Here is a 26,509-nt window from a genome sequence, read left to right as displayed (position 1 = left end):
TCTAGGTGTCAGTTATGTGTGTGCGCACACGCATGTGTATAAAACAAGTCTTTATTATACTGTGCTATTTACAGGCAATCAGTAAAGATGTGGCTTTGTTTTAAAAATAAACATTATTCTCACTCCTTTTGATAAATGTGGTATTTGAATTAACGAGTAAAAAGCAGCAAGCATACCTTTAGAAAACAGTTGAAAGGGTTATTATGCACACAATAAAAGTTGCAAATAGTACAGCATTGTTTATGGCTGGAGTTCTTTATGACACTATTATGCCTCTTGTCTGCTTTTAAAATAATTTGTTCATAAACATGCACTTCCAATATTAAGAAAAAAGTGACCATGAAAAAGATATAGCCTGTGCTCAAATTATGGTGGGATGGTAGACGGGCCTTAATGGAATCTACAAGTCCCATCGCTAATCCCCTTCCAATTTGAGACAAATAATGCCCCCTCTATAGTTTTGTTGTTGTTGTTCAGTCGTGTCTGACTCTTCGTGACCCCACGGACCATAGCACGCCAGGCCTTCCTGTCCTGCGCTCTCTCCCGGAGTGTGCTCAAGTTCATATTCATTGCATCCGTGATGCTACCTAGCCATCTCATCCTCCGCCGTCCCCTCCTTTTGCCTTCAATCTTTCCCAGCATCAAAACAGTAGCTAAGGGGGCATTACAAAAGATAAGGGGCCTGTCCCCTCTCTGACCCCTTGTAATTCAAGGGCTGGATTTAGCATGCTTTGCACATCAGCTTGATTCTTTACAGATGATAATAAGCCAAGAATATGCTGCTTGGAAAAGCAGAGACTGATTGTTGCAAATTGATACTTCTCACTTATTTTTAACATTAACTTCTTAGGGCAGTAAAATCCAAACTTTGCTTTCTTTATGTGCATTTATTAAACAACAAAAATTTGCACAAGGGAGAAATAGAACAAATGGGAGAGCTGAAGTGAAAGTGGAACCAAAATAATAGATGAGGTCCCAATTTAGAGTTGTCTTGAGCCAGTTCACACGGGCTATCGTATTACGAGCATGAGTCTTGGGCTTACATGTGCCTCCCTCACAGTACATACTAGGGGGATGTAAATATAAGGCCCAAAATATTGATAACAGAGGAATTTGTCCAGGGCTCTACAAATTATGTCTGGGCTTAGCGTATATAATTTTTGTATACACTTTGTAACAAAAGGCATGCAAGACTTTTATATGCATATTAGAGTGCAGTGGTTTAATTATAGCAGTTGTGTGCTCTTCAGCACTGATTCATTGTTTTTATCTGCAAATGGTGTCCTCATTTTGTTTTGTTTAGGATTAGCAGGCAAAAACTATCCCTACTAGCCAGCAAAGGATACAGTAGAAGTGCCTATGAACACACACAGAGCGTCTTTCCCTTTCCATCCAGCAAGTGGCAACCTTATCCTCCCAGAGAATTAAGGAAAAGTCGAAAAGAGCTAATCACACAGGTGGCATTATTCCCCATAAGCCTGAGTCTCTTGCAAGTCTCCTTCTGAAAATTAAAATTGCCCCCCACTTCCCTGACAAGCAAGCCCCAGAACAATATGTTTTCAAAACCAGGATTAAAAAGGCTAGGGAGCAGTCCTTTGATCAAAACAAAGGCCTATCTAATCCAGCACCCTGTTTCCCACAGTGGGAAACCAGATGCTTCTGGTAAGCCCACAAGCAGGACTTGAAAGAAATAGCCTTCTCCCACTGTTGTTTTCCAGTAACTGATATTCAGAGAAGCATGGCCATTGAAAGCCTTATCCTTCATGAATTTCTCTAATCCCCTTTTAAAGCTATCGGTGGCCATCACTACATCTTGGGCTAGTGAGTTCCACAGTTTAACTGTGTGCTGCATTATCCGAAGTAGTACTTCTTTTTGTCTGTCCCAATCTCCCACCATGCAGCTTTATGGGATGACCCCGTCAGGTGCTAGCATCATGAGAGAGGTAGGAAAGCTTCTCTCTGTCCACTTTCTCCATGCCAACAATAATGTTATAAACCTGTATTTTTCACGCCCCCCACTTAGTCAGCCCCAAATGTTTCTAGCTTTTCCTCATGTGGAAGGTGCTCCAAACCCTTGATCATTTGAAACAACAAAGGGTCTTGTGGCATTTTAAAGACTGACACATTTATTCTGGCATAAACTTTCACTGACTATAGCTCACTTCATCAGATGCTATAGTCCATGAACGCTTATGCCTGAATAAAGTTGTTTAAGGTGCCAAAACACTCTTTGTTCATAGAATCATAGGGGCGGAAAGTGCCTTTAAGGCCATTGAGTCCAACCCCCTATTCAATGCAGGAATCCAGTTTAAAGCATTCCTGACAGCTGGCTGTCCAGTCTCTCCTTGAATACCTCCAGTGATGGGGAGCCCACCACCTCCCTAAGCCGTTGGTTCCATTCTGACCAGCAGGGAATTTTCCCTGATGTTCAACTGAAATCTGCCTGTCCTTTCATGCCCTACTTACTGTCTCGGATGGTAGAGAACAGGTTGCAGCCCTCTTCTGAGTGACAACCCTTCAGGGACTTGAAAAGTGCTACCGTCTCTCCCCCCTCAGTCTCTTCTTCTCCAGGCTAAACATACCCAGTGCCCTCCATCTTTCCTGGTGGGACATTCTGGGCTCCTTCACACGGAGCTTTTTATCCCGCGAGGGAGACGGCTGAATCACGGAAGTCTGCGGGCTCTTTACCTGAGGCCGTGACCCTCCGGGGCGTCTCCTGCACGAAACGCCCTTTGTTCCGTTTCTAAACAGATCGCGGAGGACGAGCTATCACGCTACCCTGTTTGTGTCCCGCCAGAAAGAGTAAAGGCGGCAAGAAGAGGGGCGAGGTCCGTGAAAGAGGACGGAAGGCTCCGACACGGGGAGGCGCGGGGGAGAAGGCGCACGTGAAGGAGGGAGTCGCCGCGGGGCCTTCTGCTTCCGTTCTAAACGCGGGGCTTCAGCCTGGCGCGGAGATGCCCTTAGCTTGCGCCCCCCCCCCGCTGTTTCTGCTGCAACAGACTAACACTGGGACCCGATCCTCTCGGCCGCCCCGCTCCGCGCCTTTCCCAGCTCTGCGCCCTCCTTCTTCTGAGGCGGGGCCGCCGTTTCACAGCCAGGCAGAAGCGAGCGCCGCAGCCTCCTCCGCCTGGCCCAGCTCCCGGCGCCGCGCCTCCCTTCTCTGCCGCCGCCGCCAGGCGAGAGCGCCACAGCCCCGCCCTTTCTTCCATCGATTGCTCGCCGCTCGCCTCCACCAGCCCTTCCCCGCCCCCCGTCGAAAGCCTCCCCCTCTGTCTTCTCGGGGCTCGGCTGGCTCGCCACCCGTGAGGAGGCCCTCTCGCTCCCCCCCCGCCGCCGTTCGGGCCGCCACCCCCCCGGCCAGCGGGGGCGGGATTCGCGCCCTCGGATGCCGTGGCTCGCCGCCGCCGCCGCCAGGCTGAGGTGAGAGCTGCCTCTCTCCCGCCCTCCCTCCGTACGCGGCGGGCCCGCTGGCGCCCGCGCCCGCCCGGCGGGAGTCCCGCAGCGCTCGGGCGGGCGGGCGGGCGAGCCGTGGCGCCGCCGCCCTTTCCCCCTGCGCGCGGGCCGCCCGCCCCTCCGCCTCCGCGCCCCGCCCGCTCTCTGGCGCCTTCCCTGGCACCGACGCAGGGAGCCTCGGGCTTGGTCGCCCTCGCCTCGGAACGGGCCTTGTCGGGGCTCCGGGCGCCCCTTCTGCTCCTGACGTCTCTGGGCGGCATTCACGGGGTGAGGCGTGTGGGTGCCTGCGCCTCGCCGCTTCGGGGGAGCAGGGCGGGCACGGGGGGAAGCCGCCCACAGGCCCTGCTTCCCAGAAGGACCGTGGGTGCCCCTCCCCACTCGAAAAGCGCCCACCCACCCACCCACCCAAAGGATGCCCGTTCTTTCCCGGACCAGTTGTTGTGGGCTTGTCTTTGCCTTTTAACAGCTGTGTCACGTACAGCGGTCGAAAGGATAATAATGCATTCCTCCCCCCCCCCCCCATCACCGCATTTCTACTCGGGGAGAAATGGCATCTGTCAAATGGCTTGACTGCCCTGCAGGTGTTGACTGTACAGGAATCCTGCCTGAACAAAAGGGAGGCTGCCGCCTACCTCCCATTTTGCTAGTACCTGGCTGAACCATCCGTGTGGGTGGGTGTGGCCTGATGGCCTTAACTCTCCTGATTCACACACTGAATCAGGAGACAGCCCCATATCCTGACCTGGTACGCAGCAGAATGAGGTGGCAGCCTGGGGAGGTGATACAGAATGGAATGTACCGCTCCAAATCGCAGACGAGAATGACGTTTCTTAATGTTCCTTATGGGTCCTTCCAGATAGAAAACCAGTACAGGAAGCAAAGCTAGAACTTTTCTCCCAGGCGTGCTAGGATTTTATTTGCAGGGAGTTTTTAAGTTACTACAGTCAGTAGTTGTGGAATTCCTCATCTGTGTCGAGGGGATGGTGATCACCATCTATGGCAGCTTTGAGTACATCTCTCTTACTTGATGCATCCTTGTCCTCCAGGCCTCGTCTTGGAGTATACCTTGGTCCTCTCTACTCTTTTGCTCATGGCATGCTGTTAAAAGTGACAAAATTGAGTAATTTTTCAGGAATTAAGAGTATGTAGGATCATGCTTTTGTGTGTGTGGATGGGTGGAGTGGGATAACTACCTGATCTTTTTTGTTTTTTTCAGGCTTGTACTGCTGTGATTCCTCTAAAGTACTGAACTGGCACCTTAGCTAGGTGTTTGGTTCTTTCAGTGTGCATACAGTCTGTTGTTGTTTTAAAGAATAATTTTAATATTACGTTTTGTTCTTTTTATCTTTTGTTCATTTTATCTCTTCTTGTTCACCACTCCAGAATCTGTTTAGATGTAGAGCACTATACAAATGTTGTAAATACATAAATAATACACAAGAGCATGCCTCTTTACTTTTAATTAATCAACCTGGAATATTCCTTGCACTCTGATCCTGTTCTCACAATCACTAAATTGAATCAGAATCCTCACTTCATGCATTCAGCATATCTGTTGAATGTAAATACAGTGATTTGGAAATAAAGAACCATATTGTCCTACTTCTTGCCTGTTCTGAAAAAACAACAACACTGAGATCTTGTGGATATTGTCATCCTTCATAATTCTTAAAAATCAGATGAAATGTGTTTTGGATAGTGGGAAGTGAAACTTGATTGACATGCCAGCTTTACAGATGTACAAAAGTGCTTCCTTTTCCTGAGTTCTTCCTCTGAAATTTAGGAAATTCTAGCAAAATTCTGACTTAGGTCTTGAGTAAAATGTAGCTGACACTAAGCTCTGGAACTTGAATTGCATGTTGAGGGCCTTGAAACCAGCTGCAGGTTGGCCAGTTTTGATAGTGAAAAGAGTATGTAGCATGTCATAAGATGAGCGTGTTAGAGGAGAAAAAGGATGAAAAAATTGTAATGGCCAGCTCCGATAAATGGGTTTGTGAAAAGCGCACAACTGTCATAATTCATTTGAGAAGTTTAGGGCACAATACTATGCATGTTTAGACTGAAAAAAATCCTACAACTCCTAGCATGCCCCAGGCTGGCTGGGGAATGCTGGGACCTGTAGGACCTATCTCGGTCTAAACATGCATAGGATTGTGCCCTTAAAAATATTGAGTTGGATCCAGACGGCGGGTGCAATCCTATGGGGATAGGCGGCAGCCTCTGAACTCGGAGGCAACTCCCTATCCAATGCAGGGCAGGAGAAGCACGGAGGGGATTGTCTCCTCCGTGCTTCAGCCGCCCTGCATTTGTGGTTAGACAGCTAATTTCAGCTGTCTAGCCCAGGGAAGGCGGAGCGGGGGAAGCGGCTGCCAGATCGACACATAGGATGTGTCGTACTGGCATTTCCACCTTCCCCGCCCTGGAACGCTCCCTGGAACACCCCTTTTTAGCCACTCTGCACACCTCTTCTGAGCGCAGAGTGCGGGGTCATTCCAAACCACCATTCCAAGCTGCGTGGCAGCGCAGGAGGGGGGGAAGGTCGGTTCTCAGGGAACTGACCTTGGAGCACGGGCTCCGAGGTCTGTTCCTGGAAACCGATGTATCCTGTGGCTGTCTAGTCACTGACTAGCAGCCTTAGGATTGTTCCCTTAATCTGTTTAGGGTAGACCCACTGAAATAGATCAGTTTTAAGTTAGTTATGACTTAACTACCCATTTTATGGAAGAGTGAGGGATGAGCTAAACACAACCTAAACTTACAGAGTAGGAATATATTTATAGATAAAACAGTCAAATATTGTGCAAGGACATGGTTTGGGAGAACAGCTGACAGTTTTGTTTGTCTTGTCTAGTAAACTATCCCAACTCTTCCTCTCCCTTGCAATCCTTTCCTATTGCCTGTGCCCATCTTTTCCACCTTAACTGCCTTGTTTGTCTTGTCTGGTCAGTGGCCTAGTTGGAATAGTTTAGAAGTGCCTGGACGTTTATTAGACATGATGAAATGCTAACTTCATCCTAGGCATGTGTTTGGAGCTTCACTTGGTTTATATACATGGGTTTCTTTTAACTGGCACTTTTGCTTGTTTTTTCATCCTCCTTTTTGTCTACTGGAAAGCAAAGTTCTTGCAAAGTGTGTGTGTGTGTGTGCTGCCTTCTTGCTTCAGAGTGATTGATTTAGCATGTAACCCTGTGTGTATTTACTTGAGAGTAAGTTCCATTGAACTCATTGGGACTTCTCAGTAAATATGCATAAGATTGCAGTGGTAGAGTTCCAGGAAGTTTGTAGAAATCTTTGTCTTACAGGATTTAGTGAAGCTTCTAAAGGCCCATAAAAGAGATCCTCTGCGTTGATTCAGGGTAATACAATGGGATAGGCGTTCCATAGCATTAGCATACTCTACTTGATTTAATGGAGATAAAAAAGGGTTAAATAATTAATAAATGATCATAGGCTTTAAGTTACTTAGTTAAATAGTTCACCGTATGTAAAACTGTGTTCTGGATCTCTTTCAGGACAATGTTTTATACGAACTACAAGAGCAAAAGCTACTTCCTCGCTATTGGTCCAGCTCTTTAGTCATGCTACTGAAAGGCATACCATCGCTCCATTGTTGCTGAGACTTGGAATGTGTCAGTATTTGCGGAGCTCTTGAACCACTATGGCAACAAGCTACACACCTCCATTTGATGACCCTGGAGAGGTGAGAGAGGGCTTTCTATGCCCCCTGTGTCTGAAGGACCTGCAATCATTTTATCAACTTCAGTCTCATTATGAAGAAGAACATTCAGGTGAAGACAAAGATGTCAAAGGACAACTCAGAAGTAAGAAAGGCCATAGCTGTTCTAACTCCTGTAGTGTAAAATATGAGATAATTATCAATGTTTGAGATTTGTTGTCATGCATAATTATTGAGACCTACCTGTGTAGAAGGTATAATCATAGAAGGTGCCAAGTCACAATGTTGAGAGCAGAATTGTTCCATGTCACCCTACCCTACTGTGAAGACATGAGACAAGCCAGCAGACCACAGCTCCCTCACCAGTGTGAAACCCTTTGGTACAGTCAGCATAAGCCCAGTAGCTGACACACTTCAGGGATCCCTGCAGATGAGGGTTTGAATTCCCTTATACAACAAATAACCTACAAGCAACCATGGTTTTTATAGGCAAACCCATAGGGAAGGAAGGATGGACATCTAAATTATAACCCCCCTGGGGTAGGGATCTGTCATTCCTGCTCTTTGTAATGCACCATGTACATCAAGAGTGGGCAACGTGTGGCCCTCCAGGTGTTTTGGCCTATAACTCCCATGATCCCTTACCACTGGCTGTGCTGGCTAGGGCTGATGGGAGTTGTAGGCCAAAACATCTGGAAGGCTACAAGTTGCCCACCCCGATGTACATAGTGAAGACATGAGATTTGTTTGGATAGCACAATGTGTTCTTCCAACTATCTTACTGACTGAATGTGGTCAAAGACCATTTAATTCCTTTTCAGGATGGGCATTGTTCAAGGAGCTGGCAGTGGTGCTGAAAGTACACTTACATACCACAGTCACAAAGTCAGTAATGTGACTCTTCTACTGAATTTACTCTTTTTGATGACAGTGGTCAAGCTTCAGATTCTATTGTGATGTTACTTAGTAGAAATTAGCTTTTCAATAAAAGAAAAAATATGACATTGGGAAGTTTGGTGAAGGTTCATTGATAGAAACGAGTCTAGCAAAAAATAGTCTGGTTTATTTTGGGGGGTGTTCGCCACGTGCATTTTTTGCCACATTGTGACATGCTGTCACAATTCACACTGGTGTTTAAAAATGCCACACACTTAAAGTTCATGCACACATTGGCCCCCAAGGACACAAATATAGTCAAGCTGCTCCTAGCTCAGGAATATTACTGATTGTCATGGTGATTTTGAACCATTAACCTGTGCTTGACGATGCTTCCAGACTTTCAGAGTCACCCTTGGGAACACTGTCATGGGGTAAAATATGGCATGCAACCATATGATTTCGACCATTGAACATATACATTAGCAACAGGAGCTGAAGAATAGTTTAGGCTAGAAAAACACAAAAGAAACATTACGTGTTCAGTAGCTAATTACTGGGTACTTTTTTCCTGTTCAAAATAGGAAAAAGCAAGTGGTTATGTTGTAGTGTTAATTTCCTTCACTTGTTACAAGTTGTTTCCCAGTCTCTTAAGGCTGTTAAATGCGTAATTGCTCTACCTTTAAAGTACTTACCTTCTGCTTTGTCTGGTGTTCTGTTCCACAAATTGCTTCTCAAATTAAACCTGTTTCAGAGTACAAAATATTCCTGTGAGCTGCCAATAATTGGACTGATCTGCTAACTGGCACATTTGTATTCCCACCAGGTTGGGCCAAGTAGGAATATTTTTTTAGGCTGTTGTTTTTTTCATCTTCAGGACTTTTTTTTGCAAAGTTCTGATTAATGTCCACCCCATTCCTATGAGTAGGTTAAAAAAAAAACAGCCATTACATACAGATGCAGAAGGTGGGAGGCAGAATGATCAAATATTTCGGAGGCAACCATCTCGGAGATCAAATATCTTGGAGGAAGTTCAGGAGAAGATAGGCAACTCTTATAAGTATGTTTAAATAAGTGTGTGTGTGTGTGTGTGTGTGCGCGTGCGTGCGTGCGCACATGATGTGTGCTGTTTGATCTTCTTTCAGATCTCGTCCAAAAAGCTAAAAAAGCAAAGGATAAACTGTTGAAACGAGATGATGACCGAACTGATGGGGGCCCTCAGGAACGATATGAATCTTACAGCTATGGTGGAGTGGATCCATATATGTGGGAACCCCAAGAATTAGGTAACAATCAAGAATGATTCATATAATGTGAAACCTTCACTGGGAAGTTCCGTGGTCTCCAGTGGGGTCTATACATAACAATGTAAGGTTTCCAAACATTCATAAGTCTTTTAAACTGAAGAGATTAGTTAATCAACTTTCCCCAACCTGGTGCCCTTCAGATGTTTTAGTCGTCAACTTCCATTAGCCCCAGCCAGTATGGCTGGTGTTCAGGAATGCTGGGAGTTGTAGTCCAAAACATCTAGAGGGCACCAGGCTGGGGAAGGCTGCACTGGGGCCATAATCCAATGCAAAGTCATGCACACACTTAAGTTCTATTGGACTTAAGTTTGCTTGCTTTGTTTCTAAGCATGCTTAGCTTTGTACTGGATTGTGACCTAGGTTTACACTGCAGCTGAAATAGAAAATGTAACACTATGTTGTGCCACTGATGGTTTTTAAAATGCATTTGCGGCTTGCAGATCAGTTCCCTGGCAACTCTTAAAGTGTATGCTTCTGCCAATTGAAAGCTATGGGATCAGCCAAAGAGCTCAGCCATGTCCATACCACGACTGCCTAGTTGGATTTCCACCCACATTGTGTGGTGTGGCACAGTGTCACACTGGAGAAGCTTGTAGAAAGTTGTATGTGTTCAGTGAGACTCCTGCGTCCTTCCCTTCAGGAAGCAGCTGCTTTTATTACCCTACAAACTGCTCCAGAAGCTCGGAGGAAATTTGGAAGCAGCCTTGGACATAGTTCAAGGATCAGGGGCTGGGGGAGGAAAAGACTGATGCAGGCCTCTATAGTGCACTCCTTGAATCATGGCCAGTATTGTATTACACTGTGGGAAGTCTGCTGTTTCATCTGCTGTCAAGCATGTAACCCTGAAAACAATCATAACATTGTTGCTTTGTGCATTTCTTGAAGTAATCTTTAAAGCTGAGTTTGTACATATTTAGTGGATGGTTTTGGAAATCCTTTTTGAAGTGTTTCTGTGTATTGTACTGTGGAGTCTAAAACAGAAATGTTTTTACAGGTTACTTTTGACTGGATTTTTAGCATTAGTTTCATAATTTCTTTTCCAGTCTCAATTTGTATGATAACATTAAAATTGTGATTCTGTGACTTGTTATAATATGGTGGGCTTGACTGAAGAGATTAAGGCTGCAATCCTGTACTCACCTGGGAGTGAGCCCCATTGAACTCACTGGGAATTACTTCTGAGTAGACATGTATAGGATTGTGCTGTCAAGCAAGCAAGTAGGTAGCCAGTGACTTTTGCTACTGTTGTCTTCTGAAATACTGTCATCTTATAGGCAGAAATAAAAAAACCCATGGCAGGATGCAGTGACACACATGTTCAGAATAGCGCTATGAAAATATGAATGTCATTCTTTAATGTTGAGCAGCAAATGAGAGCAAGAGAAAAACAAAAACATAGTCAACTTCCTGTTAACTGAAGATGTACGGTTGTATGACTCTGCCAAGTTTCTTGACTGGTTGTTTCTTACCAGGTGCTATGAGAAGCCATCTTTCTGATTTTAAGAAGCACAGAGCAGCCAGGATTGATCACTATGTTGTGGAAGTCAATAAATTAATAATCAGGTTAGAAAAGGTAAATGGGATGATCCTTGTTTTTTCCCATATATTTGTGGAAGTCCTCTTTGAACCTTATGGTATAATATTGCTTCTGATGTATATTTTTATGCTACTTGCCAGCTTATAATTCAATAGTGAATAGTCTTTGTTTGCTGTGTGGTGCTAGACACAGCCAGCCAGCTCAGTTTGATGTCATCATTCTTAAACTTCCCTGCCAAGGATAAAAAACGTTTTAATAAACTTAGAGAGGTGTCTTCTCTCATATCAGTTCTGAAGGTGGGAAAGCTGGGAAGAGAGTCATGTGGGCCCATAGTAAGCTCTAAGGTCTGTAAAGAAAGGACCAATGAAGACCTGTTGGTGACTTGCTGCATTGGCAACAATACCAAGTGATAGAAAACCTGTTGCGCATATAGACTCCACCTCCTGGTCCAAACACTGCACAATCAGAAACTGAATAGAGATTGGGATAATGAAGGACCATTTTCTTTCCCTAGCAAGAGCTCACTGCATTTTGAGAATTGAGACTTCAGAGTCTTTCTCTCCATCTTGCCTTCTGCTTTTCATAGTTGTTCCCTGTTCAAATTCTTTGAGTTCTCAAACGTAAAGCTTTCTCTGAAATATGCTTCATTTTTCTATTTGTTTTTTTTCACAGTTTGTATTCTATTAACCTCTCTGCCCATTTCTAAGATAAGTGACATAAAAGAAATGCTCAGGGAAGGTGACCTGTTTTGCATGACACGACAGCCCACTGTGGCTTAATTTGCTTGGGGGCTGTTGTGTTTGTGTTGGGTGCCTGCAGGAGCTGTTTTTGCATGGTGCCTACTGGCGTCCAGCTTGCTGTGGCTTGTGTCATGCAAACCCAGCTGGCAGGGGTTGTTTGAGGGTTAGACAACCCTCAAATAACCCATGGCTTGTTTTAGGGTTGTTTGAGGTTTGTCTAACCCTCAAACAAACCCTGCCACCTGGGTTCGCATGACAGAACAAGCTATGGCAAGCCAGCTGCCTGTGAGCACCTGGCATGATGCAACAGCCCCAAGGGTAAATTAAACCACAGTGGGCTGTCATGATATGTGAACAGGACTGGTATCTGATTTTAAGGGATATAAATGAAGGAAAACATATTACTTTCTAAGAAACAGATTTAGTAAATACAAGAATATTTTTAAGCGCTATGGTGAACTATTGTTAAAAGATTGGACTTGGTCTTCTCTTGTTATTCTCTTGTCAGCTTACATCCTTTGACAGAGCTAATACTGATTCTGCAAAGATAAGAGGTAGGTGCCAGCATATTTGATCTTTGCTAGTGTTTCCCACCATGGATTTCATTGGGAATGTTAAGTTTTCTCATCCTATTACAGCAATAGAGAAGTCCGTTGTGCCTTGGGTTAATGATCAGGACGTGCCATTTTGTCCAGATTGTGGTAACAAGTTCAGCATACGGAACAGACGCCACCACTGCCGCCTTTGTGGGTCTATCATGTGCAAGAAGTGCATGGAACTGGTCAGTCTCCCCTTTGCAAGTGAGTACAATGGTTTGGTATAAATGTCCATATATCTGATGTTTTAAAATTCTGGCTACCTGCCATTTAAACATATTAGTAGAATATAGTTAAAGCAAAATTTCTGCTTCAGTTTTTACTCTTGTAGCAAAAATGAGAAGTCCATTGTATTAACTCCCCCTTCCTTTCTCTCCAATCCAATATCCCAGAAACTCAGCCATTACAAAGTACTGGTTACTTACACATTAACATATTCTCTTATTATTCTGCATGTCTTCAAGCCCATATAGTACATATTGTATCCTGCTAAGGAGGAGATGTAAGGTACTATAACTTGGTTAATCATTAGATGAATAGTCATGTTGAGAATTAACTATGTATATTTTTTCTTCCAACAAAAATTGCACTTTAAAATAATAAAGCTGAAAGATAGGATAAGTTGGTAGTGGGGAAAATGGCTATCCATTAAATAACTGTCACTTGAGGGCTAATCATGTCTGGTCTGCAAACCAGTCTCCCCTGATAGTTGCTGCTATTCATTCCCCTCATTACACATACAGCAGTATAGGGCAACGCACACTCCTTGCCAGCATCAGGCCTATTCTAGTTAATGGATTAGTCACCCCACCACTTCCTATATTTTTATCTCTCAGCCCCTTTTAAATCTGTATTAAATCTGTTCCCCCTTTTAAATCTCCATAATTGTTATAATGATCCATTGCTTCATTAATTGTATTGCTTTAATTGTAATTTTGTCTGAATTTCGTTCTTGTGGCTGTTTTCATTATGTTTTGTTACTTTATTGTTAGCTGCCTTGAGACATTTGTAAAAAGGCAAGATCCTAAAACAAACAACGAAACTGGTTTCCCACCTCTCCAATGGAATAGGGGTGGGAAGTACTTGGTCTCTTCCCTGAGTGTTGCTTTATATGTATCCCATTGGCTAGCGTTAATTCGATCTTGTTTAATTTCAGAACTTACACCAGTTGGGTTCTAGACACCCCAGTGAGTAACCAAGCTAAGTCCAAACATCCAAACATCACCACAGACAAAAAAGTAAATTGAAATCTATTAAATGCTTTATTTAAGAAAATTACAAAAATTAACAGAGGTAGCATGGCGGTTATATGACTGCTGGAAGTTTATTTATTTTTTTATCAGCAGCCAAAGAGAATGTAACATAAATATGAGATTAAGAAAAAGAATAGCAATTGAAGAAGCTGGCACTACAAATGTAGCAAGTAAGATAACAAATGGAGCTTCTAAGATTATTGTTATGACTCTTCCTCACCATCTTCTTGCATTCTACTAGCGTTGTAAAGCTAAACTAAAACATGGTAAAAATGGCTAACTCTCCCTTTTTACTTCTTCCTACACATTACTTCTCCAGCAAAGGAGATTGACCTACATCCTTTGTAGCCAAAGGTGGCGGACATCTATACAGTCGGTAAAAACAAGACCTGGAGCTGACTGTAGTTCAGATCACTTACTTCTTATTGCACAATTTAGAATCAGACTAAAGAGAATAGGGAAGACCCACAGATCAGCTAGATATGAGCTCACTAATACTCTTAATGAATATGCAGTGGAGGTGAAGAATAGATTTAAGGGACTAGATTTAGTAGATAGGGTCCCGGAAGAACTATGGACAGAAGTTCGCAACATTATTCAGGAGGTGGCAACAAAAAAGGTCCCACAGAAAAAGAAAACCAAGAAGGCTAGATGGCTGTCTGCTGAGACACCAGTAGTAGCCCAAGAAAGAAGGAAAGCAAAAGGCAACAGTGAAAGGGGGAGATATGCCCAATTAAATGCAAAATTCCAGAGGTTAGCCAGAAGAGATAAGGAATTATTTTTAAATAAGCAATGCGTGGAAGCGGAAGAAGATAATAGAATAGGAAGGACAAGAGACCTCTTCCAGAAAATTAGGAACATCGGAGGTAAATTCCAGGCAAAAATGGGTATGATCAAAAACAAAGATGGCAAGGACCTAAGAGAAGCAGAAGAGATCAAGAAAAGGTGGCAAGAATATACGGAAGATCTGTATAGGAAGGATAATAATATCGGGGATAGATTTGATGGTGTGGTCAGTGAGTTAGAGCCAGACTTCCTGAAGAGTAAGGCTGAATGGGCCTTAAGAAGCATTGCTAATAACAAGGCAGCAGGAGACGACGGTATCCCAGCTGAACTGTTTAAAATCTTGCAAGATGATGCTGTCAAGGTGATGCATGCCATATGCCAGCAAATTTGGAAAACACAAGAACGGCCAACAGATTGGAAAAAATCAACTTATATCCCCATACCAAAAAAGGGAAACACTAAAGAATGTTCAAACTATCGACCAGTGGCACTTATTTCACATGCCAGTAAGGTAATGCTCAAGATCTTGCAAGGTAGACTCCAGCAATTAATGGAACGAGAATTGCCGGACGTACAGGCTGGTTTTAGAAAAGGCAGAGGAACTAGAGACCAAATTGCCAATATCCGCTGGATAATGGAGAAAGCCAGGGAGTTTCCGAAAAACATCTATTTCTGTTTTATTGACTATTCTAAAGCCTTTGGATCATAACAAATTGTGGCAAGTTCTTAGTGGTATGGGGATACCAAATCATCTTGTCTGCCTCCTGAGGAATCTGTATAATGCCCAAGTAGCAACGGTAAGAACAGACCACGGAACAACAGATTGGTTTAAGATTGGGAAAGGAGTACGACAGGGTAGTATACTCTCACCCTACCAATTCAACCTGTACGCAGAACACATCATGCGACGTGCTGGGCTTGATGAAGCCAAGGCTGGAGTTAAAATCGCTGGAAGAAACATTAACAATCTCAGATATGCAGATGATACCACTTTGATGGCTGAAAGCGAGGAGGAGCTGAGGAATCTTCTGACGAAGGTGAAAGAAGAAAGTGCAAAAGCTGGGTTGCAATTAAACCTCAAAAAAACCAAGATTATGGCAACCAGCTTGATTGATAACTGGCAAACAGAGGGAGAAAACGTGGAGGCCGTGACAGACTTTGTCTTTCTAGGTGCAAAGATTACTGCAGGTGCTGACTGCAGCCAGGAAATCAGAAGACGTTTACTTCTTGGGAGGACAGCAATGACAAATCTTGATAAAATAGTTAAGAGCAGAGACATCACACTGACAACAAAGGTCCGCACAGTTAAAGCAATGGTGTTCCCTGTAGTAACCTATGGCTGCGAGAGCTGGACCATACGGAAGGCTGTGCAAAGGAAGATAGATGCTTTTGAACTGTGGTGCTGGAGGAAAATTCTGAGAGTGCCTTGGACTGCAAGAAAATCAAACCAGTCCATGCTCCAGGAAATAAAGCCAGACTGCTCACTTGAGGGAATGATCTTAAAGGCAAAACTGAAGTACTTTGGCCACATCATGAGAAGACAGGATGCCCTGGAGAAGATGCTGATGCTAGGGAAAGTGGAAGGCCAAAGGAAGAGGGGCCGACCAAGGGCAAGATGGATGGATGATAAGCTGGAGGTGACAGACTTGACCTTGGGGGAGCTGGGGGTGGTGACGGCTGACAGGAAGCTCTGGCGTGGGCTGGTCCATAAAGCCACGAAGAGTCGGAAGCGACTGAACAAATAAACAAAACACATTACTTGAATATAAAAAGTTAAGCTAAAGCATTACTAAGTTCCTCTAGGCATGTAAAGGATTAAACTTGGTTAAATGTAGAAGTTAGAGTGATAGAAAACATGAAAGACTTGGAAATAATCCTAAGTTCCATCTTCAGAAATAAGATAAGGTCCTAAGTTCAGAAAATATTCTAGGACCTAACTTCAGAAAGTAATGAGTTAAAAGAGTTCAAAAGTCTGAGAGTCTAAAGAGGTCCATAGTTACCCAAATCCTTGGGTCCAGATAGGCGAGGCAGTGAGAGAACGAAGCGTAGCAGAAGATGAAAAAACCTCTCGCTACCTGGGCTTCTATACAATTGTTCTGGTCAGAGGTGGAGGCCCCAATGAGTGATGAGACAACCATCTTCCTATCAAAAATGGGGTTTGTGAGTGGTTAGACGACACATTCATCAGTCGGAAGTGAGGTGTCTGTCTATTCCTCAATAGTCTCAAGTTTTATGCCCTTGTGTTTTGGGAACAGCTCTGGCATTATCACTAACAAATTAATTTGAAACTTCCTAAAATGTGGCTAAAATGTCTACCATCTGGGCATGTTATTTTGATTGACATGTTTCTCCCCAGTACATCTTCCTTGAACTCACAGTCATCTTTAATCATATTTGGTCATATCTGCCCTAACACCTCTTCCCAGTCATTGCTTGTGCTTATTGCTATGGCTTCCCCTGCCCAACAAGCACTGAGTAAGGACATTTTCTTATCTGCAGGTGTATAACACAAGATGTCTAACAGTGATTTTCCTCCTCTTAGTGGGTGTCTAAGCATACTCAGTTCTTCTGTCCCTTCACTCACATTAGCTTCTCTGCCGTGGTCTTGCTCTTGCTCTGCAAAGCCGCTTGCAAAGACAGCTACATTTTTTCCTCTTCTTTCAAAGCCAGTCCTGTAAAGTCTTAGAGGTATTATAATGTGATAACGTTAATTAGCATAGAATCATAATTTCAGGGTCTTCTTTCCCATGGGTCAGGGGTCTGGAATATAAGTCTGGGATCTTCTTATATATGAGTCAGGGGTCTTCTTGTACGTCACCCCAAAACTTTCATTCAGACCATTCAACCATTCCAGATCAGATTAGCCATCTTCAATTTGAAGTAGCCTCTTCAGTCTTTTGTCAGCAAACGTATTTAACACTTTCAGTGTCAGCTAGCCACTAGCATGGAGCATCGTAATATCCTAGTCCTGTGGCTTTTGCCATCTGTTTAATGCTACATTGCGCCCAAAGCTATATTTACATCTGTCTCTTAAGGCTGAAGATGATGGGGAAAACATCCTGATCTAATTCTTCCCAACAACTACCCTATTAAGTATGTCACCACTATGCCCATGTTAAGAGGAGTAACTTCAGTTGAGCTGAATTTAGTCTTTGAACATACATTCAAGATCAGCTGGACTAGTGTTTTTTTCAGCTGGACCATTGCCTTGTTGCTATCATGTTCTGTTGGTGTGTCCTTCCAGGCAAACTCACCACTGCCAGCAAGGAAGTCCTGGCCTCTCATACTAGCCCAAACTGCTCACCCAACAGCATTCAGGGCTCTCGCCGTGGCAGCATCAGTAGTGTAAGCAGTGTGAGCTCTGTCCTAGATGAAAAGGATGATGATCGAATCCGCTGCTGCAGACACTGTAAAGACACCCTGCTCAAAAGAGAACAACAGATTGATGAGAAAGAATACACGCCAGATATCGTGAAATTCTACGAGGTAAAATGACACTTATTAAGAGGGACTGGAAGAGAAGTAGGACCTACATGTTACCAGGAATTTATACTGCTCGTTACTTTTTACTACCTAATATGCTAGGTGTTGTTCACTTTAAAAATAAACATCCACAAGATTCAGTTCAGACCCTGCTTCCCCGATTTGAAAGTGCAGTTTGGCTTGGACCACTTCAGAGGCCATCCAGTTCAACTCTGGTCAGAATCAGAACTCATTTCAGGAAATTCAAAGCTTTGTTTACATTTTTTTTTTTTTAAAGGAACTGTTGATAACTTTTTGATTTCTAAGCAGAATTTTGGATGAAATTTTCAGGCATAGTGGCTTCTTCTGAGGGGAGGAAGTCCTCAAAATTTCACACAGGTGTAGGGAGTTTTGTGCAAGAGCAGCCTTTACAGTTTGGGTGGGTGGGTGTTTAAAAAAAGGATCTGACCTCCTTTTTTGTGGGGGTCAGTTTGTATGAAATCTGATACATCATAGAAGTGGCCCTAGGGAAGAAATCTAGAGAGAAAATGCATGGGGAGCTTGACTAAAGTTAACTTGATGGAACTCCTGCTGAGTTGAGAAAAGTAGTCCCAAAATTTAGAACTGAGACTTTTCACTTTAATAGATCTAGGAACCAGATATGGTCTAGGCTACTAACATATGAAATTACAATCAAATGGTGATCTAAGAATACCCTAAGCATGCCCATAAGCTGGTAACAACACAGCAATTGTTTTTAGGCTTAGAGTAAGCCAGTTTTGTAACTATCAGAAGTGAAGCTAGTTATTGACAATGTTATGTTGTCAATAACTGGAGAATGGCTGATGTAACACCAGTTTTTAAAAAGGGATCTAGGGGGGATCTGGGAAATTACAGGCTTAAGGTCAGTTCCAGGTAAAATGGTTGAAAGCATTATTAAAGATTAATTACTGAGCATATAGGAGGACAAGCCCTGCTAAAAAAGAATCAACGTGGCTTCCACAAAAGTAAGTCCTGTCTCACTAACCTTTTATAGTTCTTTGAGAGTGTCAGTGAACATGTTGACAGGAGTGATCCAGTAGACACTGTTTACTTGGGCTTCCAAAAGGCTCTTGACAAAGGCCCTCACCAAAGACTCCTGAGCAAATTTAGCCATCATGGAATAAGAGGAGAGGTCCTCTTATGGATCAGTAATTGGTTAAAGAACAGAAAGCAGAGAGTAGGAATGCATGGTAAATTCTCCCACAGAGATCTGTATTGGGACCAATGCTTTTCAACTTGTTCATAAATGATCTGGAATTAGAAGTGAGCAGTGAAGTGGCCAAGTTTGCGGATGACACCAAATAATTTAGGGTGGTTAAAACAAAAAGGGATTGTGAGGAGCTACAAAAGGATCTCTCCAAACTGGGAGAATGGGCATCAAAATGGCAAATGGGGTTCAGTGTAAGCAAGTGTAAAGTGATGCATGTAGGGGCAAAAAATCCCAACTTGAAGTATAAGCTGATGGGATCTGAGCTAGCAGTAACTGACCAAGAAAGAGACCTTGGGGTTGTGGACAGCGAGTGGAGGGAGCAATCCATTCAAGGATATCCTCCATCCTCTCCAAAAGGAACTTAACACAGTAAGTCCAATATTCTATTCACTGTCTCAGGCCTTGTTGCATCTGGTAGGCCCTGGTCAAAGATCTTGATCTTCTGGATAGTTAGGTTAGCAACTACTAGCAAAGATGTATAAACACAAAGGACAGGAAAAATTGAATGCATACCAAGCATTTTTGTGTCTGAATTCTTGCTGTAAATAACTGAATTTTAATCTATTGATTTTATGGATTAAACAAGAAACTTCGACTTTGCATGGGAAAGGTTGATCAGAAGGCCCCAGAATACATAAAGATGGCAGAATCATTAAAGTAAGCTTATTCAGTTACATTTTTTTTAATGAGCATGCCTTTTGTATGTAATGTACAGGAAGAAAGAGGTCATCTTATCTACAACAAATCACTGAAGCCAGGCATTAATTGCATATTAATAACTGGATGTTAAGGAAAACAAAAAACAAAATGTTGGTGGGCAGTATGGAAAAACTCCAGTCTGCAGATTGGAATCACCAATATCCTTTGTCTCCTCCCTGCCTTGTTTGCTTAACATGCAGCCTAAAGAAGAGTGCTGATGAACTTGAAAGCTTGCTTGCTACTTTGAGACATTTCAATGGGTCCTAATAAACGTATTACCCTGCAGTTGCGTTTGGATTTTTTTTAATGAACCCAACATGGGTATCTGTTGTTTTTGTCATATTAATAACTAAGACCCAACTCACTCACCACTTTTGGATTCTGTGAAGTCCCTTGAGGCTATTTTTAACACGCCAGTTTTGTGTGATGCATACACAAATATATTGACCTGGTTTGCACGTAGCAACAACCCAGGGTATGGGGTGACTATGGGTTGTGGAATCCTGGGTTGTCATTACATGTGAACCCAGAACTATGGGTTAACTATGGGCTGTTAACCATGAACAAGCAGAAAGAGATCCCATGGTTTGTTGTTGGATTGTGAACTCTGGGTTATCTTAACTCTGGGTTGTCATTACATGCGAACCTGAGAGCATGGGTTGTTTATGGGTTGTTTTGCCAGGGTACAGAGGCAGCAGGCAAGAGTGGTCAGAAAACACGTCTATTCTACATGCCAGTACTACTACAGCATTGCAAAGGCATTGGGATATGGGAGGGAGCTGGTAAAGGAGGAGGGAAACGAACAAGCCAGGGACTGAAAAAACAACCTGCATTTTGTATGATCATCTGGCAGACAAATCATGGGTAAACTCTGGGTAAGCAACAACCCATACTCTTGGTTGTCATTACATGTGAACTAGGTCATTGTCTGAATTTGCCCTTATTCAATGAGAGCTACTAACATGTTAGAGTAAACTGCAGTGTTCAATAGTTTGATCTTGGATGGGTAAAATAACAGTTTTTCCGATATGGCAATTTGTTTACATACAAATTATTCAAGACACGATACTGATATAGGAGAATTGCTGTGTACAGTCTTTACCATATCCCAAAGTGGTAAAAACTAAGATCCCTTTGGGCAGTAAACATGTTTTTTAAATGGTTATTAATGCTTCCTGTGTTATGAATACCAAAGGAATGCTTCCACAAGTCATTTCTTTGGCTAAGTTTTAGCTAAAGATACGTTGTCTTTTAGTAAGATTTTTTTATATATGTTTTTCTTTTCCAATATTAGTATCCTATGCTGCCTGTGCAGCAGCATGACTCATCACTAACGGTTCTAAAGGCAGCCAGATATGAACAGAAGTACTTGTTTCTGGCATAGGACACGTCAGCATGGCTCAGAGAAGGGAGCTCCACTGAGTGGCCCCAATCCAGAAACAAGTGTTTCCGCTCATTTCCAGGGTTGCTTTTAGAACTGCTAGTTCCTTGTTTTGCTACTGGTGGGTCCTGCTGGCACAGTGTAATGAGCAGGAGGGCAGTTGCTCCATTGTTCCATGTTATGAACCGTTTGGATGAGAGCAGCTACAGAAACATCCATTATTAAATAATATAGCATTAATTGAGAATACTTGTTCAGTTATCTTATTTATGCTAATCAATTGGAGCAAGCAGAGAGAAACCAGATTAAAAACGAGACTGGGGGAATGGAGAGTGGAGCTTGATTCTGTCTGTCTATCTGTCTGTCTGTCCCTCTCTCGATGTGCAACCCTTGCAGTCACTGAAAGAACTAAATGTGTTTTTCCTAACTGTGTGTGATTAAATACCAATAAAGAATGAGGAATGAGAAATAAAATAGGGAATGTGGAAAAGCAGCAAAGAAAGGTTGGATATTTCTCTCCTTTTCTTTGATGGGTTGCCTACTTCAGGCTGCCTTCCACGCTAACAATTTCCAGAGAGGTACCCGTATTAGCCCCTTGTAGTAAAAACAATAAAGGGTCTTGTGGCAACTGAAAGACTATTAAATTCATTATGGCATAAGCTTTTGTGGACCAGAGCCCAGAATGCTCTTCTGCATTCTACATGAGACAAACAAGCCGGTCTGTTTGCAAAAGAACACATGAAAACAAATATGACATCAGAATAGACAGTATTCAGAAAATAGAAGGTGAATTTTCAACCTCCCAAAACACCCTGTTGCTGGCCTTAATGTGGCTATTCTTTAGCTAAGGAGCTTCAAAGAGGGAATTCAGCATGAAACTGCTAATTTACATTTATCAAGAATTTCAGTTCTATCACCTGTGGCCTGAATTGATATCCTGGGTTTGTACTGTGCCACAGATGTTAATTAAGTTATCAATGCCAGGATGTTTATCAACACTACTTTGAGAAAGGTCACTGTAATTGTTTTACATACATGTAAGCTTTAACGTAATTATCACGGTCTGCAGTACTTGCATTTCATTTCCTTCTGACTTCACTGCTAACTTTTCTTCTTCTCCCTACACACATGCGTATATTTATCTGACAACTCAGGGTGACACTGCATGCATCTGGTGAAGTGGGCTCCAGTCTGTCAAAGTTTATTATGCCGTGTCTTTAAGGTGCCCTTGAGGCTAGCAGCTAAAACAGTAACACTCATTTGTAAGATTGTTTACACTTTTAATTACAAGCTAAAGGTTGCATTTCAGCTGGCTGAAGATCCTTTGTGTGTTTTACAAGTTGAACCCATGCAATCAGAAGTAAGCACCTCTAAGTTCAATGGCGCTTACTCCTAAGTAAGTATGCATTGGATTTCTGTCATGCGACCAAAAGCGTTTATTTTTTAAGGTACTACAGGTCTCCCTTTTTTGAAAAACTAGTCATTCTTCCTTCATTTTATAGTAAATTTTCTTAAACAGAAAATTTAAAATAGGCATCTTACTTAAAATAGGCATCCACATTTCTCCACATTTTGAGGTTTCTGTCAGAAAACAATAATGCAAATGTTTAATATTTGAGCTTATATATATATAGTGTGTGTGTGTGAAAAAGAATAATCTTAAAAATTTGAAAGGGAAAAAAACTGTCAAAAGCTGTGGAACGAATTGCATGTTAAAAGTGTGTGTAATTAATATCATCAACATACATAAAGCCTGAGTGATATAACTTCAAACTTCAGTTTGATCAGACAATAACTGTGTTGATAAATGCATATAATAATATTGCTCTGTTGTGGTAAGACTGGACTCTACTGCAGTTAACTAGCTGAAACAAATGCTTGGCTATCAAGGCCAGCTGTAATTTTGTAAATCCTTGGTTTTGTTTCGGTACACCCAGGGGTGTCCATAAACTCTTGTGATGTTAATTCTGTGTAGTGCTGCCTCACAGCCTAAAAAGAGTAGTTGGTTACCACTGTATTGTTCGTTTTATTCAACTAAATAATTTCCAGATGAGATGATGAAAGTAGTAAGTGCACACAAAAATCTGTAGTAAGTATTGCAAAAAGTGTTTTTTTCTAACCCCCCTGCCCCAATGCATCAGTGGCCAGAATACGATTTAGATGAAATAATGACTATAAAACACTTGCTCCCAAAATAACTGTTTTATTGGTGAGGATGACAATTTAGAAGAATATAAATGTGCATATTTTCTTCCAGTGCTGGGGAGACAACCTACAGTCTTGAAAATGCTAACAGTCTCAGGATGGAGGTGCAAAAAATGTATGAGTTAATAGATGCATTAAGGTAAGTGGGAATATGTGGAGGTAGAATTACTATAATTGTATTTTAACCTTGTGCGTGTTCTTATATTTTTGTAAATAGCCCTGAAATCAATTTTGATGAAGGTGGTATATAAATAGTTTAACTAAACATTTACTGTCCTAGGCCACAGTCCAAGAATATTTAAGCCCATTAATTTCAGTCAATAAATGTTGATTGTGGCCTTAGTTTGGGCATGCTTACATTTGTGCCATGCTCTGGTCGTAATGAAACTATATAGCTCAAAGTCTGTATCTGTTTTAATCAATCAGTAGTCAAAGAAGCAAAACTGATTTGATTACAGTAGTTTAATAAAAATTTAACAAAGCCAGAACTTCAGTGTGCTATTTTTGTGTGTGGCAGTACAAGTCTTATTGTCAGAGAAATGTGAGAACTTCATAGATGTTGATGAGAAAATATTGTGAAGTACATACTCCAGGCCAACCACACAACATTATATGATCCTTTATAAATAATAATCACCAGCATTTAACATTACTTATAACTGGGAAGACTTCATCTGTGACTATGACAGTCTATTTAACGTTTTGTAGTGTGCTTAAATAAATCATAGTTGACAAGCTGGTATTGCTGATAAACTTGTGAATGTTTTTTTGTTTCAGCAAGAAGATTCTAACTCTGGGGTTGAATGAAGAGCCACAGCCTCATCCCAGAACATTACAACTTCAGAGAATGATCAGATATTCAGCCACACTTTTTGTACAGGTAGGTTATCTATGAGGGATGAGCAGCTCTTAGTCATGTATTACACTGTTTTTAGAAATACTTTTCAAGATATTATAAGGCTTTAAAGATTTTTATACAAAACAGAAATAATTGGTCTTCAGTTTACAAACACTTCCACACCTGGTTGCCGGTAATTCTCATTCACAATATGTGACTTGCTGTTTACAAGCCTAATGAAGAACTTTGCATTATATTTTAGTGCTGAGAGTTGTTTGTGGACACTTCAGTTGAATTTTGCAAAAGCTAACTTTGCAATTATTGTTCTTAAGTATTTTTAACTTCGCTTGTCATGCTATGGTTTTTCAATAAATAAGCTCATCTAAATATTTAAGTCTAATGGTAAAGCAATGTTAATCCTCACTTTCTTTGACCACCTCACCCTCTGCCCCCATTTTCTTGTCTGAAGATGCATTTTGCTTTTTCTGGTTTTAGGAACTATTCTCAGCTGCTAACTTTTAGGAAGTGTTTGAGAGTAATCTGATAAACTGATTGAAATATTAGCACTTTAGGTATATTTGAAGCTGATTTATTCTTCCACGTCATATTTACATTTTAGAGATATGAAAACAAAAGGAACTACTACTTAACCCAATGTATAATTGATTTAATCCTATATGAACCTACCTGGGAGTGAAAGCCAATTAATTACAAAAATGGCTTACCTCCAAGTAGACACGCACAGGATTGCGCTGTACAAATGAGTGATGACTCTGATGGATTTTAAAAGGATTAGACAAATTCCTGGAGGATAGTTCCATCAATGCATGGAAGCAGCAGAGGATGGGCCTAGGTGGATGGATGTGCTGGGTTTGACCTACAAAGCCTTAAAACAGTTCAGAACTAGGTTGAAGGAAGGGCTGCCTTCTCTTGCATGAACCTACTATTTACTGTCATAGTTCAGGAGCACTCCTATGCTCTGAGGTCGGTTCCCAGAGAACCAGCCTCCTGCTGCCGCCCCGTAGTGCCTGGCAGGCAGCTTGGAATGGCCCTGCGCTCTGTGCTCGAAATGGGGCGTTCGGGGGGGGAGAGGCAGAAATGCCGGTATGACACATCCTGTGTGTTGTCCAGCAGCCTCCTCCCCCACTCTGCCCCCCCATGGCTAGACAGCCAAAATTGGCTATCTAGCCGCAAATGCAGGGCAGCTGAAGCGCAGAGGGGACAAACCCCTCTGCACTCCTCCTGCCCTGCGTTGGATAGGCGGTTGCCTCCGAGTTTGGAGGCGGCCACCTATCCGCATAGGATTGTGCCCTTAGAAGCCTTATTCCACCTTCAGTGGATTAAAGTCTCCACCTTCAGAGGATAGGTGGGTGGCAATGCAGGATAGTGGCACCTACACTTTTATCTTTTAGGTGTCAGATGAAGAACTATTTTGTTTCTTGAAAGATGCATTGATGTGTTAATTTGCCGGAGGGTACCATTGTTGTTGTTGATAACGTTTGACTTGTTTTCTTTGGCACAATTTGTATTATTATCATGTGTGTTTTAACTTTATATTATAAGCTGCCTTGAGCATATTTGATGGAGAGGCAGAATAAAAGTATTCAGTAAGGAAATAAGGAAGTATAACTACCATTATAATGTTATATTTATATTTACACACTCTTCAGTGCAATTTCAAGTTTTGAATACACCTTACAGCCTTTACCTTCTTTAAGCAATATTTTGAAAACATGTCCTCAGGAAAAATTGCTTGGTTTGATGTCCCTACCAACCCAAGACCAGTATGAAGAACTGAAGGAGAAAAAGAAACAAGAATTGGACAGAAAACTACAGATGGAGAGACAGGTGAATATTTCAGTTAGCACTGGGATACATTTTGAAGAATTTGTATCTATGTACTAATTAAAATTACTGGCTCCTTAAAGTCCTTCTGATAATTTTGTATGCCCAGACACACCGTGCAAATGAAGTTATAGAATCATAGAATAGTAGGGTTGGAAGGTGCTTACAAGGCCGTCGAGTCCAACCCCCTGCTCAATGCAGGAATCCAAGTCAGAGCATCCCTGACAGATGGCTGTCCCTCCTCATCTTGAATGCCTCCAGTGTGGGAGAGCCCACCACCTCCCTAGGTCATTCGTTCCATTGTCGTATTGCTCTAACAGGAAGGTTTTCCTGATGTTCAGCCAGAATCTGGCTTCCTGTAACTTGAGCCCATTATTCCGTGTCTTGCACTCTGGGATGATCAAGAAGAGATCCTGGCCTTCTTCTCTGTGACAACCTTTCAAGGACTTGAAGAGCGCTATCATATCTCCCCTCAGTCTTCTCTTTTCAAGGCTAAACATGCCCAGTTCTTTCAGTCTCTTTTCATAGGGCTTTGTTTCCAGTCCCCTCTTTGTTGCCCTCCTCTGAACCCTCTCCAGTTTGTCTGCATCCTTCTTAAAGTGT

At 42.4% G+C, this 26,509-nt stretch overlaps 1 protein-coding gene across 3 annotated transcripts in view; it reads left to right on the top strand.

Annotated features, from left to right (window-relative positions):
* Positions 1 to 3,207: 3,207 nt before the first annotated feature.
* RBSN (rabenosyn, RAB effector) overlaps positions 3,208 to 26,509 on the top strand; it is a 28,622-nt gene continuing 5,320 nt past the window's right edge. Inside the window, exons 1-11 of one of the 3 annotated variants that reach the window (XM_084840225.1) lie at positions 3,208 to 3,420; positions 6,966 to 7,274; positions 9,151 to 9,291; positions 10,785 to 10,885; positions 12,098 to 12,143; positions 12,228 to 12,389; positions 17,469 to 17,710; positions 19,525 to 19,595; positions 23,276 to 23,362; positions 24,001 to 24,103; positions 25,805 to 25,909. In XM_084840225.1, the coding sequence (XP_084696351.1) occupies positions 7,112 to 7,274; positions 9,151 to 9,291; positions 10,785 to 10,885; positions 12,098 to 12,143; positions 12,228 to 12,389; positions 17,469 to 17,710; positions 19,525 to 19,595; positions 23,276 to 23,362; positions 24,001 to 24,103; positions 25,805 to 25,909 (1,221 nt within the window). In that variant the 5' untranslated portion in view covers positions 3,208 to 3,420; positions 6,966 to 7,111. Of the gene's footprint in view, positions 3,421 to 3,453; positions 3,721 to 6,965; positions 7,275 to 9,150; positions 9,292 to 10,784; positions 10,886 to 12,097; positions 12,144 to 12,227; positions 12,390 to 17,468; positions 17,711 to 19,524; positions 19,596 to 23,275; positions 23,363 to 24,000; positions 24,104 to 25,804; positions 25,910 to 26,509 lie in introns of those variants that run through there. The other 2 variants (XM_084840228.1, XM_084840227.1) reach the window with 2 other exon arrangements.

The sequence above is a fragment of the Heloderma suspectum genome, chromosome 2, assembly GCF_057233095.1.
Source record: "Heloderma suspectum isolate Gila_16-S chromosome 2, 16-S_ref, whole genome shotgun sequence".
NCBI classification, from domain to species: domain Eukaryota; kingdom Metazoa; phylum Chordata; class Lepidosauria; order Squamata; family Helodermatidae; genus Heloderma; species Heloderma suspectum.
Note: the sequence above shows the minus strand (reverse complement) of the source record. Positions and strands in the feature narration are given on the sequence as shown.